Here is a 14,443-nt window from a genome sequence, read left to right on the forward strand (position 1 = left end):
CAGTAGCATCCAACCGTTAGTCTCCTGTACCTAACCAGAGGATAATCTGGTTAAACATTTAGTCTCCTGTACCTAACCAGAGGATGTTCTGGTTAAACCTTTAGTCTCCTGGTTAACCCTTTAGTCTCCTGTACCTAACCAGAGGATAATCTGGTTAAACATTTAGTCTCCTGGTTAAACCGTTAGTCTCCTGGTTAAACCGTTAGTCTCCTGGTTAAACTGTTAGTCTCCTGGTTAAACCGTTAGTCTCCTGGTTACACCGTTAGTCTCCTGGTTAAACTGTTAGTCTCCTGGTTACACCGTTAGTCTCCTGGTTACACCGTTAGTCTCCTGGTTACACCGTTAGTCTCCTGGTTAAACCGTTAGTCTCCTGGTTAACCCTTTAGTCTCCTGTACCTAACCAGTGGATGACCTGGTTAAACCGTTAGTCTCCTGTACCTAACCAGAGGATAATCTGGTTAAACATTTAGTCTCCTGGTTAACCCTTCAGTCTCCTGGTTAAACTGTTAGTCTCCTGGTTACACCGTTAGTCTCCTGGTTACACCGTTAGTCTCCTGGTTAAACTGTTAGTCTCCTGGTTACACCGTTAGTCTCCTGGTTAAACCGTTAGTCTCCTGGTTAAACCGTTAGTCTCCTGTACCTAACCAGTGGATGACCTGGTTAAACCGTTAGTCTCCTGTACCTAACCAGAGGATAATCTGGTTAAACATTTAGTCTCCTGGTTAACCCTTCAGTCTCCTGGTTAAGTCTCCTGGTTAACCCTTTAGTCTCCTGGTTAACCCTTTAGTCTCCTGGTTAACCCTTTAGTCTCCTGGTTAAGTCTCCTGGTTAACCCTTCAGTCTCCTGGTTAAGTCTCCTGGTTAACCCTTCAGTCTCCTGGTTAAGTCTCCTGGTTAAACCTTTAGTCTCCTGGTTAAACCTTTAGTCTCCTGGTTAAACCTTTAGTCTCCTGGTTAAACCTTTAGTCTCCTGGTTAAACCTTTAGTCTCCTGGTTAAACCTTTAGTCTCCTGGTTAAACCTTTAGTCTCCTGGTTAAACCTTTAGTCTCCTGGTTAAACCTTTAGTCTCCTGGTTAAACCTTTAGTCTCCTGGTTAAACCGTTAGTCTCCTGGTTAAACCGTTAGTCTCCTGGTTAACTCTTTAGTCTCCTGGTTAACTCTTTAGTCTCCTGGTTAACTCTTTAGTCTCCTGGTTAAACCGTTAGTCTCCTGTACCTAAACAGAGGATAATCTGGTTAAACCTTTAGTCTCCTGGTTAACCCTTTAGTCTCCTGGTTAAGTCTCCTGGTTAACCCTTCAGTCTCCTGGTTAAGTATCCTGGTTAACCCTTCAGTCTCCTGGTTAAGTATCCTGGTTAACCCTTCAGTCTCCTGGTTAAACCTTTAGTCTCCTGGTTAACCCTTTAGTCTCCTGGTTAAACCTTTAGTCTCCTGGTTAAACCGTTAGTCTCCTGGTTAAACCGTTAGTCTCCTGGTTAAACCTTTAGTCTCCTGGTTAAACCGTTAGTCTCCTGGTTAAACCGTTAGTCTCCTGTACCTAACCAGAGGATAATCTGGTTAAACATTTAGTCTCCTGGTTAAACTGTTAGTCTCCTGGTTAAACCGTTAGTCTCCTGGTTAAACCGTTAGTCTCCTGGTTAAACTGTTAGTCTCCTGGTTAACCCTTTAGTCTCCTGGTTAAACCATTAGTCTCCTGGTTAAACCGTTAGTCTCCTGTACCTAACCAGAGGGTGACCTGATAATATACCAATATCACACTAATGACATGCTAATATCACTATACAATACAAATAAACACACACAACTAACATGGTAAGGATCATCCTTCATGTTGGAGAAACAACACGTTTACAGACGGTTACAGTAACTATGCTGACGGCAGTTTGAATTTTTTAGTTCTGGAGGTTAAAGGTCATTAGCTGTGTGATGTCATTATAGAATGTGGAGGCAGGAGGACCTGAAGGAGAGCAGGCAGGCTGTGTTAATCAGCCCTCAAGGCATTATAGAATGTTGAGGCAGGAGGACCTGAAGGAGACCAGGCAGGCTGTGCTAATCCGCCCTTAAGGGGAAGTGCGTCCCAAATGGCACCCTATTCCCTATTTAGTGCACTATCATCCCCATCGTGTGGACCATCAGTAACATACAGTGGCACTGGGCTCAGTGCCATGGAAACATCAGCCCATGTTAACATTGGTGATTTGCCTACTCAAAGCAGAAAATGACAAGCAGGGTCCGTGTGGAGAACAGTGTCACCTCTTGACAGGACAGAGCAGGGGGGTATTTCAGAACAGGGGTATTTCAGTACAGTAGTAATATTTCAGGCACTCACCGAACTCATCACAGACATTGTCGTTGTCGATGAGGGTGGGGTGTTCAAAGGTGTCCCTGCAGTACAGGATGTGGGTGTGGTCTGTGAGTGAGGTCACGCCCCCCAGGGCCAGAACCACCTGTGAGGTGAGGACAGAGGCGGGTCTTTCTTTCAGCCTGGCCAATAGGGAACGGTAGCGACAATACTGGGGGTAAGACAGCACCGACACACGCTTCTGGTCCCCGTCATCACCTAGAGGGACAGAGGAGAGACATGTTCTTTAACAGAGAGAGAGGTCCAACAGCTGGAGGTGGGGAGCAAGAAAAAACATACTAGCAGTAGCAGGAAGTGACAGCAGAGGAAGTGTGAGCAGAACATACTAGCAGTAGCAGGAAGTGACAGCAGAGGAAGTGTGAGCAGAACATACTAGCAGTAGCAGGAAGTGACAGCAGAGGAAGTGTGAGCAGAACATACTAGCAGTAGCAGGAAGTGACAGCAGAGAAAGTGTGAGCAGAACATACTAGCAGTAGCAGGAAGTGACAGCAGAGGAAGTGTGAGCAGAACATACTAGCAGTAGCAGGAAGTGACAGCAGAGAAAGTGTGAGCAGAACCGATCAGCTTGACTAGACCGCCACATTAAGGTAGGAAGTGTTTTTAACATCTGATTGGTGCCACCTCAGCTGACACAGACACTGGGGTTCTGAACCAGCTTCACTGTTTTCTATACTGCTCTTCAGTCACCCAATGCTTTGATTAACCTGCACCACAATACAGATAGCGTTTTAATGAGTTTATCCCTCCATACTGCTGGACGGCATTCAGGCTGTTCCACTCAGGCTGTGATGCAGAGGCTGGAGCCTAGTTTATAGACACTACAATGCTAATATAATGATACAGTGTCTCTGGTGTTCCAGTCCAGTTCTGTGGGAAATGAGAATCATATGAGGTTTTACTACAGAGCCAAGCTGCTGTTTTAACATGACACTTCTCAGCCAGGATGGTTCACATAAACTGAGCGTTGTGATATAAACCGTTGATATATAAACCGTTGTGATATAAACTGAGTGTTGTGATATAAACCGTTGTGATATAAACCGTTGAGATATAAACCGTTGTGATATAAACCGTTGAGATATAAACCGTTGTGATATAAACCGTTGAGATATAAACCGTTGTGATATAAACCGTTGTGATATAAACCGTTGAGATATAAACCGTTGAGACATAAACCGTTGTGACATAAACCGTTGTGATATAAACTGAGTGTTGTGATATAAACCGTTGTGATATAAACCGTTGAGATATAAACCGTTGTGATATAACGAGAGCCAGATGGTTCAACGTTGATACATCTCACTCATTACACAGATCCTTCTGCTCAATCACCATCATGGCACCCAGAGCCCAAATTAACCACAATATCTGTTCTATCAGGAGATGTTCTACAAGGTGATGTTCTACCAGGAGATGTTCTATCAGGAGATGTTCTATCAGGTGATGTTCTATCAGGTGATGTTCTACCAGGTGATGTTCTACCAGGAGATGTTCTACCAGGAGATGTTCTACCAGGAGATGTTCTACCAGGAGATGTTCTACCAGGAGATGTTCTACCAGGAGATGTTCTACCAGGAGATGTTCTACCAGGAGATGTTCTATCAGGAGATGTTCTACCAGGAGATGTTCTACCAGGAGATGTTCTATCAGGAGATGTTCTATCAGGTGATGTTCTATCAGGTGATGTTCTATCAGGATATCAGATCACATAACGAAACTGGCCGTGTAACCTGTGATGGTGCCTGATTGCTGGGCTGAGCCCTTTCTCCCCTCCTCCTCCCCTCCTCCCCTTCTCTTCTCCTCTCTTTTTCCCTCCTCTCCTCTGCTCCTACCCCCAGTCAGTTAGTCAGTTAGTCAGGCAGCCAGCCAGTCAGTTAGTCAGTCAGGCAGCCAGCCATTCAGTTAGTTAGCCAGTCAGTCAGCCTGTCAGCCAGTCAGTCAGGAAAAAATAATCCGTATTTATCACTGCTCAGAGACAGACAAAAACATGTTCATCTATTTCCTCCTGGTTGGTGATCATGATAATAGTCACACACTGAGCAGCACCTGTTCTGGGGAAGTGCTGTTCACACACAGAGGAGCACCTGTTCTGGGGAAGTGCTGTTCACACACAGAGGAGCACCTGTTCTGGGGAAGTGCTGTTCACATACAGAGCAGCACCTGTTCTGGGGAAGTGCTGTTCACACACAGAGCAGCACCTGTTCTGGGGAAGTGCTGTTCACACACAGAGCAGCACCTGTTCTGGGGAAGTGCTGTTCACACACAGAGCAGCACCTGTTCTGGGGAAGTGCTGTTCACACACAGAGCAGCACCTGTTCTGGGGAAGTGCTGTTCGGTGTATATATTGTACATGCTCGGGTGTTTTATGTCTCGTGTTTTATCATTGCCCTAGGATTGATTTGATGGTTTTTAAGATCTCCTCAGGATCATCTGTTTCTTATCTCTGATATTGAACACTATGTTGTTGAGGAAGAGCGTGGAAGCATTTAGCCGTCCTGTGCACAAGACAAAATCAACTTTGATTTATTATTGATTGATATTTCCATTGAGCTCTGGGGAGCTGGAGAATGTATTGATTTGCACCAAAGAAAACAAGTGATAGACAACAATACAGGAGGACGGTGTGGTTGGAAGGGCTGATATAAAAACCACCGTAAAAACAAACTACACACAATACAGGAGGACGGTGTGGTTGGAAGGGCTGATATAAAAACCACCGTAAAAACAAACTACACACAATACAGGAGGACGGTGTGGTTGGAAGGGCTGATATAAAAACCACCGTAAAAACAAACTACACACAATACAGGAGGACGGTGTGGTTGGAAGGGCTGATATAAAAACCACCGTAAAAACAAACTACACACAATACAGGAGGACGGTGTGGTTGGAAGGGCTGATATAAAAACCACCGTAAAAACAAACTACACACAATACAGGAGGACGGTGTGGTTGGAAGGGCTGATATAAAAACCACCGTAAAAACAAACTACACACAATACAGGAGGACGGTGTGGTTGGAAGGGCTGATATAAAAACCACCGTAAAAACAAACTACACACAATACAGGAGGACGGTGTGGTTGGAAGGGCTGATATAAAAACCACCGTAAAAACAAACTACACACAATACAGGAGGACGGTGTGGTTGGAAGGGCTGATATAAAAACCACCGTAAAAACAAACTACACACAATACAGGAGGACGGTGTGGTTGGAAGGGCTGATATAAAAACCACCGTAAAAACAAACTACACACAATACAGGAGGACGGTGTGGTTGGAAGGGCTGATATAAAAACCACCGTAAAAACAAACTACACACAATACAGGAGGACGGTGTGGTTGGAAGGGCTGATATAAAAACCACCGTAAAAACAAACTACACACAATACAGGAGGACGGTGTGGTTGGAAGGGCTGATATAAAAACCACCGTAAAAACAAACTACACACAATACAGGAGGACAAAAATAAAAATGGTTTGTTTAAACAGAAAACAAAACCTACTAATTATAAATGTATTAATTAAATGATCAGTAAATATACAGAATAAGTGTTTTGTTTAAATGTGTGTGAGAGTCAGGCTATATGGAGGAGATTACTGAGGAGTTTGATTCATCAGGCTGACCCCCAGTCTTCATGGAGGAGATTACTGAGGAGTTTGGTTCATCAAGCTGACCCCCAGTCTTCATGGAGGAGATTACTGAGGAGTTTGGTTCATCAAGCTGACCCCCAGTCTACATGGAGGAGATTACTGAGGAGTTTGGTTCATCAAGCTGACCCCCAGTCTTCATGGAGGAGATTACTGAGTAGTTTGGTTCATCAAGCTGACCCCCAGTCTTCATGGAGGAGATTACTGAGGAGTTTGGTTCATCAAGCTGATCCCCAGTCTTCATGGAGGAGATTACTGAGGAGTTTGGTTCATCAAGCTGACCCCCAGTCTTCATGGAGGAGATTACTGAGTAGTTTGGTTCATCAGGCTGACCCCCAGTCTTCATGGAGGAGATTACTGAGGAGTTTGGTTCATCAAGCTGACCCCCAGTCTTCATGGAGGAGATTACTGAGGAGTTTGGTTCATCAAGCTGACCCCCAGTCTTCATGGAGGAGATTACTGAGGAGTTTGGTTCATCAGGCTGACCCCCAGTCTTCATGGAGGAGATTACTGAGGAGTTTGGTTCATCAAGCTGACCCCCAGTCTTCATGGAGGAGATTACTGAGGAGTTTTGTTCATCAGGCTGACCCCCAGTCTTCATGGAGGAGATTACTGAGGAGTTTGGTTCATCAAGCTGACCCCCAGTCTTCATGGAGGAGATTACTGAGGAGTTTGATTCATCAAGCTGACCCCCAGTCTTCATGGAGGAGATTACTGAGGAGTTTGGTTCATCAAGCTGACCCCCAGTCTTCATGGAGGAGATTACTGAGGAGTTTGATTCATCAAGCTGACCCCCAGTCTTCATGGAGGAGATTACTGAGGAGTTTGGTTCATCAAGCTGACCCCCAGTCTTCATGGAGGAGATTACTGAGGAGTTTGATTCATCAAGCTGACCCCCAGTCTTCATGGAGGAGATTACTGAGGAGTTTGGTTCATCAAGCTGACCCCCAGTCTTCATGGAGGAGATTACTGAGGAGTTTGGTTCATCAGGCTGACCCCCAGTCTTCATGGAGGAGATTACTGAGGAGTTTGGTTCATCAAGCTGACCCCCAGTCTTCATGGTTCATCAGGCTGACCCCCAGTCTACATGGAGGAGATTACTGAGGAGTTTGGTTCATCAAGCTGACCCCCAGTCTTCATGGAGGAGATTACTGAGGAGTTTGGTTCATCAGGCTGACCCCCAGTCTTCATGGAGGAGATTACTGAGTAGTTTTTTTTTTAGATAAGACAGTGAGTGCATTCCTAAGTTTTCTGTTAATTAGAACTGTCAGCTCAGTGGTGATCGATAATGTTGAGGGGTCAAAAGTTATCTGGGAGTGTGTTAGTAAGTTAGAATGAACTTTTCACCTCACTTTGTCCCGGTCGAGAGGAAGGGATTCTGTTAAAGCAATGAAATGACGTCATGATCTGTATATAAACTGTTGCTCGTGGTTAAGTGGCAGCGCGCTCTGAGAATAAGTTATGTTACCTATTATTAAAAAGACTGGTCTCCATCTATTTTATGCAAACAAGAATCTTAAATTCCCATAAAATAGATTAAGGGTTTTCAATTAATGAAAGCATTGGCATAATTAAATTACAGTAACAACATGGAGGAGATTACTGAGTAGTTTGGTTCATCAGGCTGACCCCCAGTCTACATGGAGGAGATTACTGAGTAGTTTGGTTCATCAGGCTGACCCCCAGTCTTCATGGAGGAGATTACTGAGTAGTTTGGTTCATCAGGCTGATCCCCAGTCTTCATGGAGATTACTGAGTAGTTTGGTTCATCAGGCTGACCCCCAGTCTTCATGGTTCATCAGGCTGACCCCCAATCTTCATGGTTCATCAGGCTGACCCCCAATCTTCATGGAGGAGATTACTGAGTAGTTTGGTTCATCAGGCTGACCTCCAGTCTTCATGGTTCATCAGGCTGACCCCCAATCTTCATGGAGGAGATTACTGAGTAGTTTGGTTCATCAGGCTGACCCCCAGTCTACATGGAGGAGATTACTGAGTAGTTTGGTTCATCAGGCTGATCCCCAGTCTTCATGGAGATTACTGAGTAGTTTGGTTCATCAGGCTGACCCCCAGTCTTCATGGTTCATCAGGCTGACCCCCAATCTTCATGGTTCATCAGGCTGACCCCCAATCTTCATGGAGGAGATTACTGAGTAGTTTGGTTCATCAGGCTGACCCCCAGTCTTCATGGAGGAGATTACTGAGTAGTTTGGTTCATCAGGCTGACCCCCAGTCTTCATGGTTCATCAGGCTGACCCCCAATCTTCATGGTTCATCAGGCTGACCCCCAATCTTCATGGAGGAGATTACTGAGTAGTTTGGTTCATCAGGCTGACCTCCAGTCTTCATGGAGGAGATTACTGAGTAGTTTGGTTCATCAGGCTGACCCCCAGTCTTCATGGTTCATCAGGCTGACCTCCAGTCTTCATGGTTCATCAGGCCTACCCCCAGTCTTCATGGTTCATCAGGCTGACCCCCAGTCTTCATGGTTCATCAGGCTGACCCCCAGTCTTCATGGTTCATCAGGCTGACCCCCAGTCTTCATGGTTCATCAGGCTGACCCCCAGGCTTCATGGTTCATCAGGCTGACCCCCAGGCTTCATGGTTCATCAGGCTGACCCCCAATCTTCATGGTTCATCAGGCTGACCCCCAATCTTCATGGAGGAGATTACTGAGTAGTTTGGTTCATCAGGCTGACCCCCAGTCTACATGGAGGAGATTACTGAGTAGTTTGGTTCATCAGGCTGACCCCCAGTCTTCATGGTTCATCAGGCTGACCCCCAATCTTCATGGTTCATCAGGCTGACCCCCAATCTTCATGGAGGAGATTACTGAGTAGTTTGGTTCATCAGGCTGACCTCCAGTCTTCATGGAGGAGATTACTGAGTAGTTTGGTTCATCAGGCTGACCCCCAGTCTTCATGGTTCATCAGGCCTACCCCCAGTCTTCATGGTTCATCAGGCTGACCCCCAGTCTTCATGGTTCATCAGGCTGACCCCCAGTCTTCATGGAGGAGATTACTGAGTAGTTTGGTTCATCAGGCTGACCCCCAGTCTTCATGGTTCATCAGGCTGACCCCCAATCTTCATGGTTCATCAGGCTGACCCCCAATCTTCATGGAGGAGATTACTGAGTAGTTTGGTTCATCAGGCTGACCTCCAGTCTTCATGGAGGAGATTACTGAGTAGTTTGGTTCATCAGGCTGACCCCCAGTCTTCATGGTTCATCAGGCTGACCTCCAGTCTTCATGGTTCATCAGGCCTACCCCCAGTCTTCATGGTTCATCAGGCTGACCCCCAGTCTTCATGGTTCATCAGGCTGACCCCCAGTCTTCATGGTTCATCAGGCTGACCCCCAGTCTTCATGGTTCATCAGGCTGACCCCCAGGCTTCATGGTTCATCAGGCTGACCCCCAGGCTTCATGGTTCATCAGGCTGACCCCCAGTCTTCATGGTTCATCAGGCTGACCCCCAGTCTTCATGGTTCATCAGGCTGACCCCCAGTCTTCATGGTTCATCAGGCTGACCCCCAGTCTTCATGGTTCATCAGGCTGACCCCCAGTCTTCATGGTTCATCAGGCTGACCCCCAGTCTTCATGGTTCATCAGGCTGACCCCCAGTCTTCATGGTTCATCAGGCTGACCTCCAGTCTTCATGGTTCATCAGGCTGACCCCCAGTCTTCATGGTTCATCAGGCTGACCCCCAGTCTTCATGGTTCATCAGGCTGACCCCCAGTCTTCATGGTTCATCAGGCTGACCTCCAGTCTTCATGGTTCATCAGGCTGACCCCCAGTCTTCATGGTTCATCAGGCTGACCCCCAGTCTTCATGGTTCATCAGGCTGACCCCCAGTCTTCATGGTTCATCAGGCTGACCTCCAGTCTTCATGGTTCATCAGGCTGACCTCCAATCTTCATGGAGGAGATTACTGAGTAGTTTGGCTCATCAGGCTGACCCCCAGTCTTCATTTGAAGTTATTGCGGGAAGATGATGTTTTGTCAATGTGAAGATAATAATTCCAGAGGATGGAGAAGAAAGTACAATCCCACATGCTAGATCATTATTCTGTTAATAAAATCTAACCTTTTCTAAACAAAGGAATACTTATCTGTGGTATTTAATTGGTATGGGCAGCACTACCATAAGAACTGTTGGATCAAATTATGCAATTTCCCTTTAATAGTTGATACAAGAAGCCTTTGTCAAGACGGGAAAAAATGGGAGGCACTGATTGGTTCCAAAATCAGCCATGAAATCAGTCTGAGTCAGTCTGCATGTCTCATCAGATTGAATGGACTTGAGGTCTAAACTCTGTCAACTCCTCTCTCTCCTGGTGGTCATTCATTCCAAACGGCACCCTATTCCCTACATAGTGCACTACTTTAGACCAGGGTCCTATAGAACCCTGTTCCCTACATAGTGCACTACAGCCTGAAATAGAAACAGGACTGTTTAAGCTAAGTGTGAAGATAAATACTTCTCAACTTATAACAGTGTTGTCTCTAATATATGTTATGTATAACAGTGTTGTCTCTAATATATGTTATGTATAACAGTGTTGTCTCTAACAGTGTTGTCTCTAATATATGTTATGTATAACAGTGTGTTGTCTCTAATATATGTTATGTATAACAGTGTTGTCTCTAACAGTGTTGTCTCTAATATATGTTATGTATAACAGTGTTGTCTCTAATATATGTTATGTATAACAGTGTTGTCTCTAATATATGTTATGTATAACAGTGTGTTGTCTCTAATATATGTTATGTATAACAGTGTTGTCTCTAATATATGTTATGTATAACAGTGTTGTCTCTAATATATGTTATGTATAACAGTGTTGTCTCTAACAGTGTTGTCTCTAATATATGTTATGTATAACAGTGTTGTCTCTAACAGTGTTGTCTCTAATATATGTTATGTATAACAGTGTTGTCTCTAACAGTGTTGTCTCTAATATATGTTATGTATAACAGTGTGTTGTCTCTAATATATGTTATGTATAACAGTGTTGTCTCTAACAGTGTTGTCTCTAATATATGTTATGTATAACAGTGTGTTGTCTCTAATATATGTTATGTATAACAGTGTTGTCTCTAATATATGTTATGTATAACAGTGTTGTCTCTAATATATATTATGTATAACAGTGTTGTCTCTAATATATGTTATGTATAACAGTGTTGTCTCTAATATATGTTATGTATAACAGTGTTGTCTCTAATATATATTATGTATAACAGTGTTGTCTCTAATATATGTTATGTATAACAGTGTTGTCTCTAACAGTGTTGTCTCTAATATATGTTATGTATAACAGTGTTGTCTCTAACAGTGTTGTCTCTAATATATGTTATGTATAACAGTGTTGTCTCTAATATATATTATGTATAACAGTGTTGTCTCTAATATATATAAAAATGGTATGGTAGAATGCAAACCCATACATCTCAACACAGCCAGCATGCTTCCTCCAATCAGTCTACATTAGAGTAGTTGGAGCTGTGTTATATTATTATCAATGTTATCAATGTGTCATATTATTACCAATGTGTCATATTATTACCAATGTGTTATTATATTATCAATGTGTTACATTATTACCAATGTGTTACATTATTACCAATGTGTTACATTATTACCAATGTGTTACATTATTACCAATGTGTTACATTATTACCAATGTGTTACATTATTACCAATGTGTTATTATATTATTACCAATACAACACCCTGGGAGACAGAGAGAATAAACACCCTCTACAACACCCTGGGAGACACAGAGAATAAACACCCTCTACAACACCCTGGGAGACACAGAGAATAAACACCCTCTACAATACCCTGGGAGACACAGAGAATAAACACCCTCTACAACACCCTGGGAGACACAGAGAATAAACACCCTCTACAACACCCTGGGAGACACAGAGAATAAACACCCTCTACAACACCCTGGGAGACACAGAGAATAAACACCCTCTACAACACCCTGGGAGACACAGAGAATAAACACCCTCTACAACACCCTGGGAGACACAGAGAATAAACACCCTCTACAACACCCTGGGAGACTGACAGGGAGGGTGGAGTGGTGAAAGGGAGGGTGGAGGGGTGACAGTGGGATTTGGGGGGGTGACAGTGAGGGTGGGGGGGTGACAGTGGGATTTGGGGGGGTGACAGGGAGGGTGGGGGGTGACAGTGGGATTTGGGTTGGTGACAGGGAGGGTGGGGGGGGGTGACAGTAGGATTTGGGTTGGTGACAGGGAGGGTGGGGGGGGTGACAGTAGGATTTGGGTTGGTGACAGGGAGGGTGGGGGGGGTGACAGTAGGATTTGGGTTGGTGACAGTGGGATTTGGGGGGTGACAGTAGGATTTGGGTTGGTGACAGGGAGGGTGACAGTGGGATTTGGGGGGGGGGGGGGGGGGGGGCGGGGGGTGACAGGGAGGGAGGGGGGGTGACAGGGAGGGTGGGGGGGTGACAGTGGGATTTGGGTTGGTGACAGGGAGGGTGGGGGGGTGACAGTGGGATTTGGGTTGGTGACAGGGAGGGTGGGGGGGTGACAGTGGGATTTGGGGGGTGACAGGGAGTGTGGGGGGGTGACAGTGGGATTTGGGTTGGTGACAGGGAGGGTGGGGGGGTGACAGTGGGATTTGGGTTGGTGACAGGGAGGGTGGGGGGGTGACAGTGGGATTTGGGGGGTGACAGGGAGTGTGGGGGGGTGACAGTGGGATTTGGGTTAGTGACTAATGACCTGCAGTACAGTTCTGGTCCTGTCAGCAGCTCCTTTCCCATGACTCAATCTAATGATTTAGAATTAGCACAGAGAGGCTGCTTTTAAAGGGCCGGTGCCAAACCATGGATTTATTCGCCTCAGAGCGGTAACTGTGGAACTTCCAAAATGTTTCATATTTAAGGAAATGTTTGCCCCCAGCTTGCAGTGACATGATTGTCTGGCCATAATAACACATTAGTCATCATCTTGACTGGCTGTGGGCGGGGCTTGGCGTCCTGATTGGCAAGGGGGCGGGATTTGGCAACATTCAGCATATAAAAAGACATTGTATTAGTTGGTGGAAAACAATATGAGAGTCCTCAGGATATGATGACTAACTCAATATGGCTGCTTGGATAGAGGTGAGATACTTCTTTAAAGAATATAACATCATACACATGAATGAACCCAGTGTTGTCTCACAGCAATAACAGACAGTCAATACAGTTCCTTTAAGGTCAGCAAGGCCTCAGAGAGCAGCGGTAGAACATTTTAGACGGTCGATAGAGCAGCCGCGGTCCCACAGCACTTCATGTAGAGGACAGAGCAGTACCACAACACTAGAGGACAGAACAGTACCACAGCACTAGAGGACAGAACAGTACCACAACACTAGAGGACAGAACAGTACCACAACACTAGAGGACAGAACAGTACCACAACACTAGAGGACAGAACAGTACCACAGCACTAGAGGACAGAACAGTACCACAGCACTAGAGGACAGAACAGTACCACAACACTAGAGGACAGAACAGTACCACAGCACTAGAGGACAGAACAGTACCATAACACTTCATATAGAGGACAGAACAGTACCACAACACTAGAGGACAGAACAGTACCACAACACTAGAGGACAGAACAGTACCACAACACTAGAGGACAAAACAGTACCACAACACTAGAGGACAAAACAGTACCACAACACTAGAGGACAGAACAGTACCACAACACTAGAGGACAGAACAGTACCACAGCACTAGAGGACAGAACAGTACCACAACACTAGAGGACAGAACAGTACCACAGCACTAGAGGACAGAACAGTACCACAGCACTAGAGGACAGAACAGTACCATAACACTTCATATAGAGGACAGAACAGTACCACAACACTAGAGGACAGAACAGTACCACAACACTAGAGGACAGAACAGTACCACAGCACTAGAGGACAGAACAGTACCACAACACTTCATATAGAGGGAGAACTGACAACTAGAGGACGGACTTTGAAATAGAGTAACAAAAAAACAGTTTCTTTCCACTCCTGCTCTCACAATACTCTGACTCCCAGATTGATGTGCCCGCGTCCATGTTGACTCACACGGGGAGTTATAATGGACAATAAGACCAGTAAACTTACAGCCTGAACAGCCCTGGTGACAATAATGAAAACATCATGTCTTGTAAAACAACTCTGAGAGAACAGAGGACACAGAGGGTGTGTCCCTAATGAAACCCTATTCCCTTCACAGTGCAGAGCTCTGGTCCATAGCAGGGTACTATATAGGGATTAGGGCTCTGGTCGATAGCATGGCACTATATAGGGATTAGGGCTCTGGTCGATAGCATGGCACTATTGGGATTAGGGCTCTGGTCCATAGCAGGGCACTATATAGGGAATAGGGCTCTGGTCAACAGTAGTGTT

At 45.3% G+C, this 14,443-nt stretch overlaps 1 protein-coding gene across 1 annotated transcript in view; it reads right to left on the minus strand.

Moving 5' to 3' along the window:
* LOC109885809 (AT-rich interactive domain-containing protein 5B) overlaps positions 1 to 14,443 on the minus strand; it is a 114,833-nt gene that overhangs the window by 54,134 nt on the left and 46,256 nt on the right. Inside the window, exon 4 of the mRNA XM_031820243.1 lies at positions 2,330 to 2,560. Coding sequence (XP_031676103.1) covers positions 2,330 to 2,560 — 231 coding nt within the window. The remainder of the gene's footprint in view (positions 1 to 2,329; positions 2,561 to 14,443) is intronic.

This window comes from Oncorhynchus kisutch, unplaced genomic scaffold, assembly GCF_002021735.2.
Source record: "Oncorhynchus kisutch isolate 150728-3 unplaced genomic scaffold, Okis_V2 scaffold3147, whole genome shotgun sequence".
In the NCBI taxonomy this organism is placed as follows: domain Eukaryota; kingdom Metazoa; phylum Chordata; class Actinopteri; order Salmoniformes; family Salmonidae; genus Oncorhynchus; species Oncorhynchus kisutch.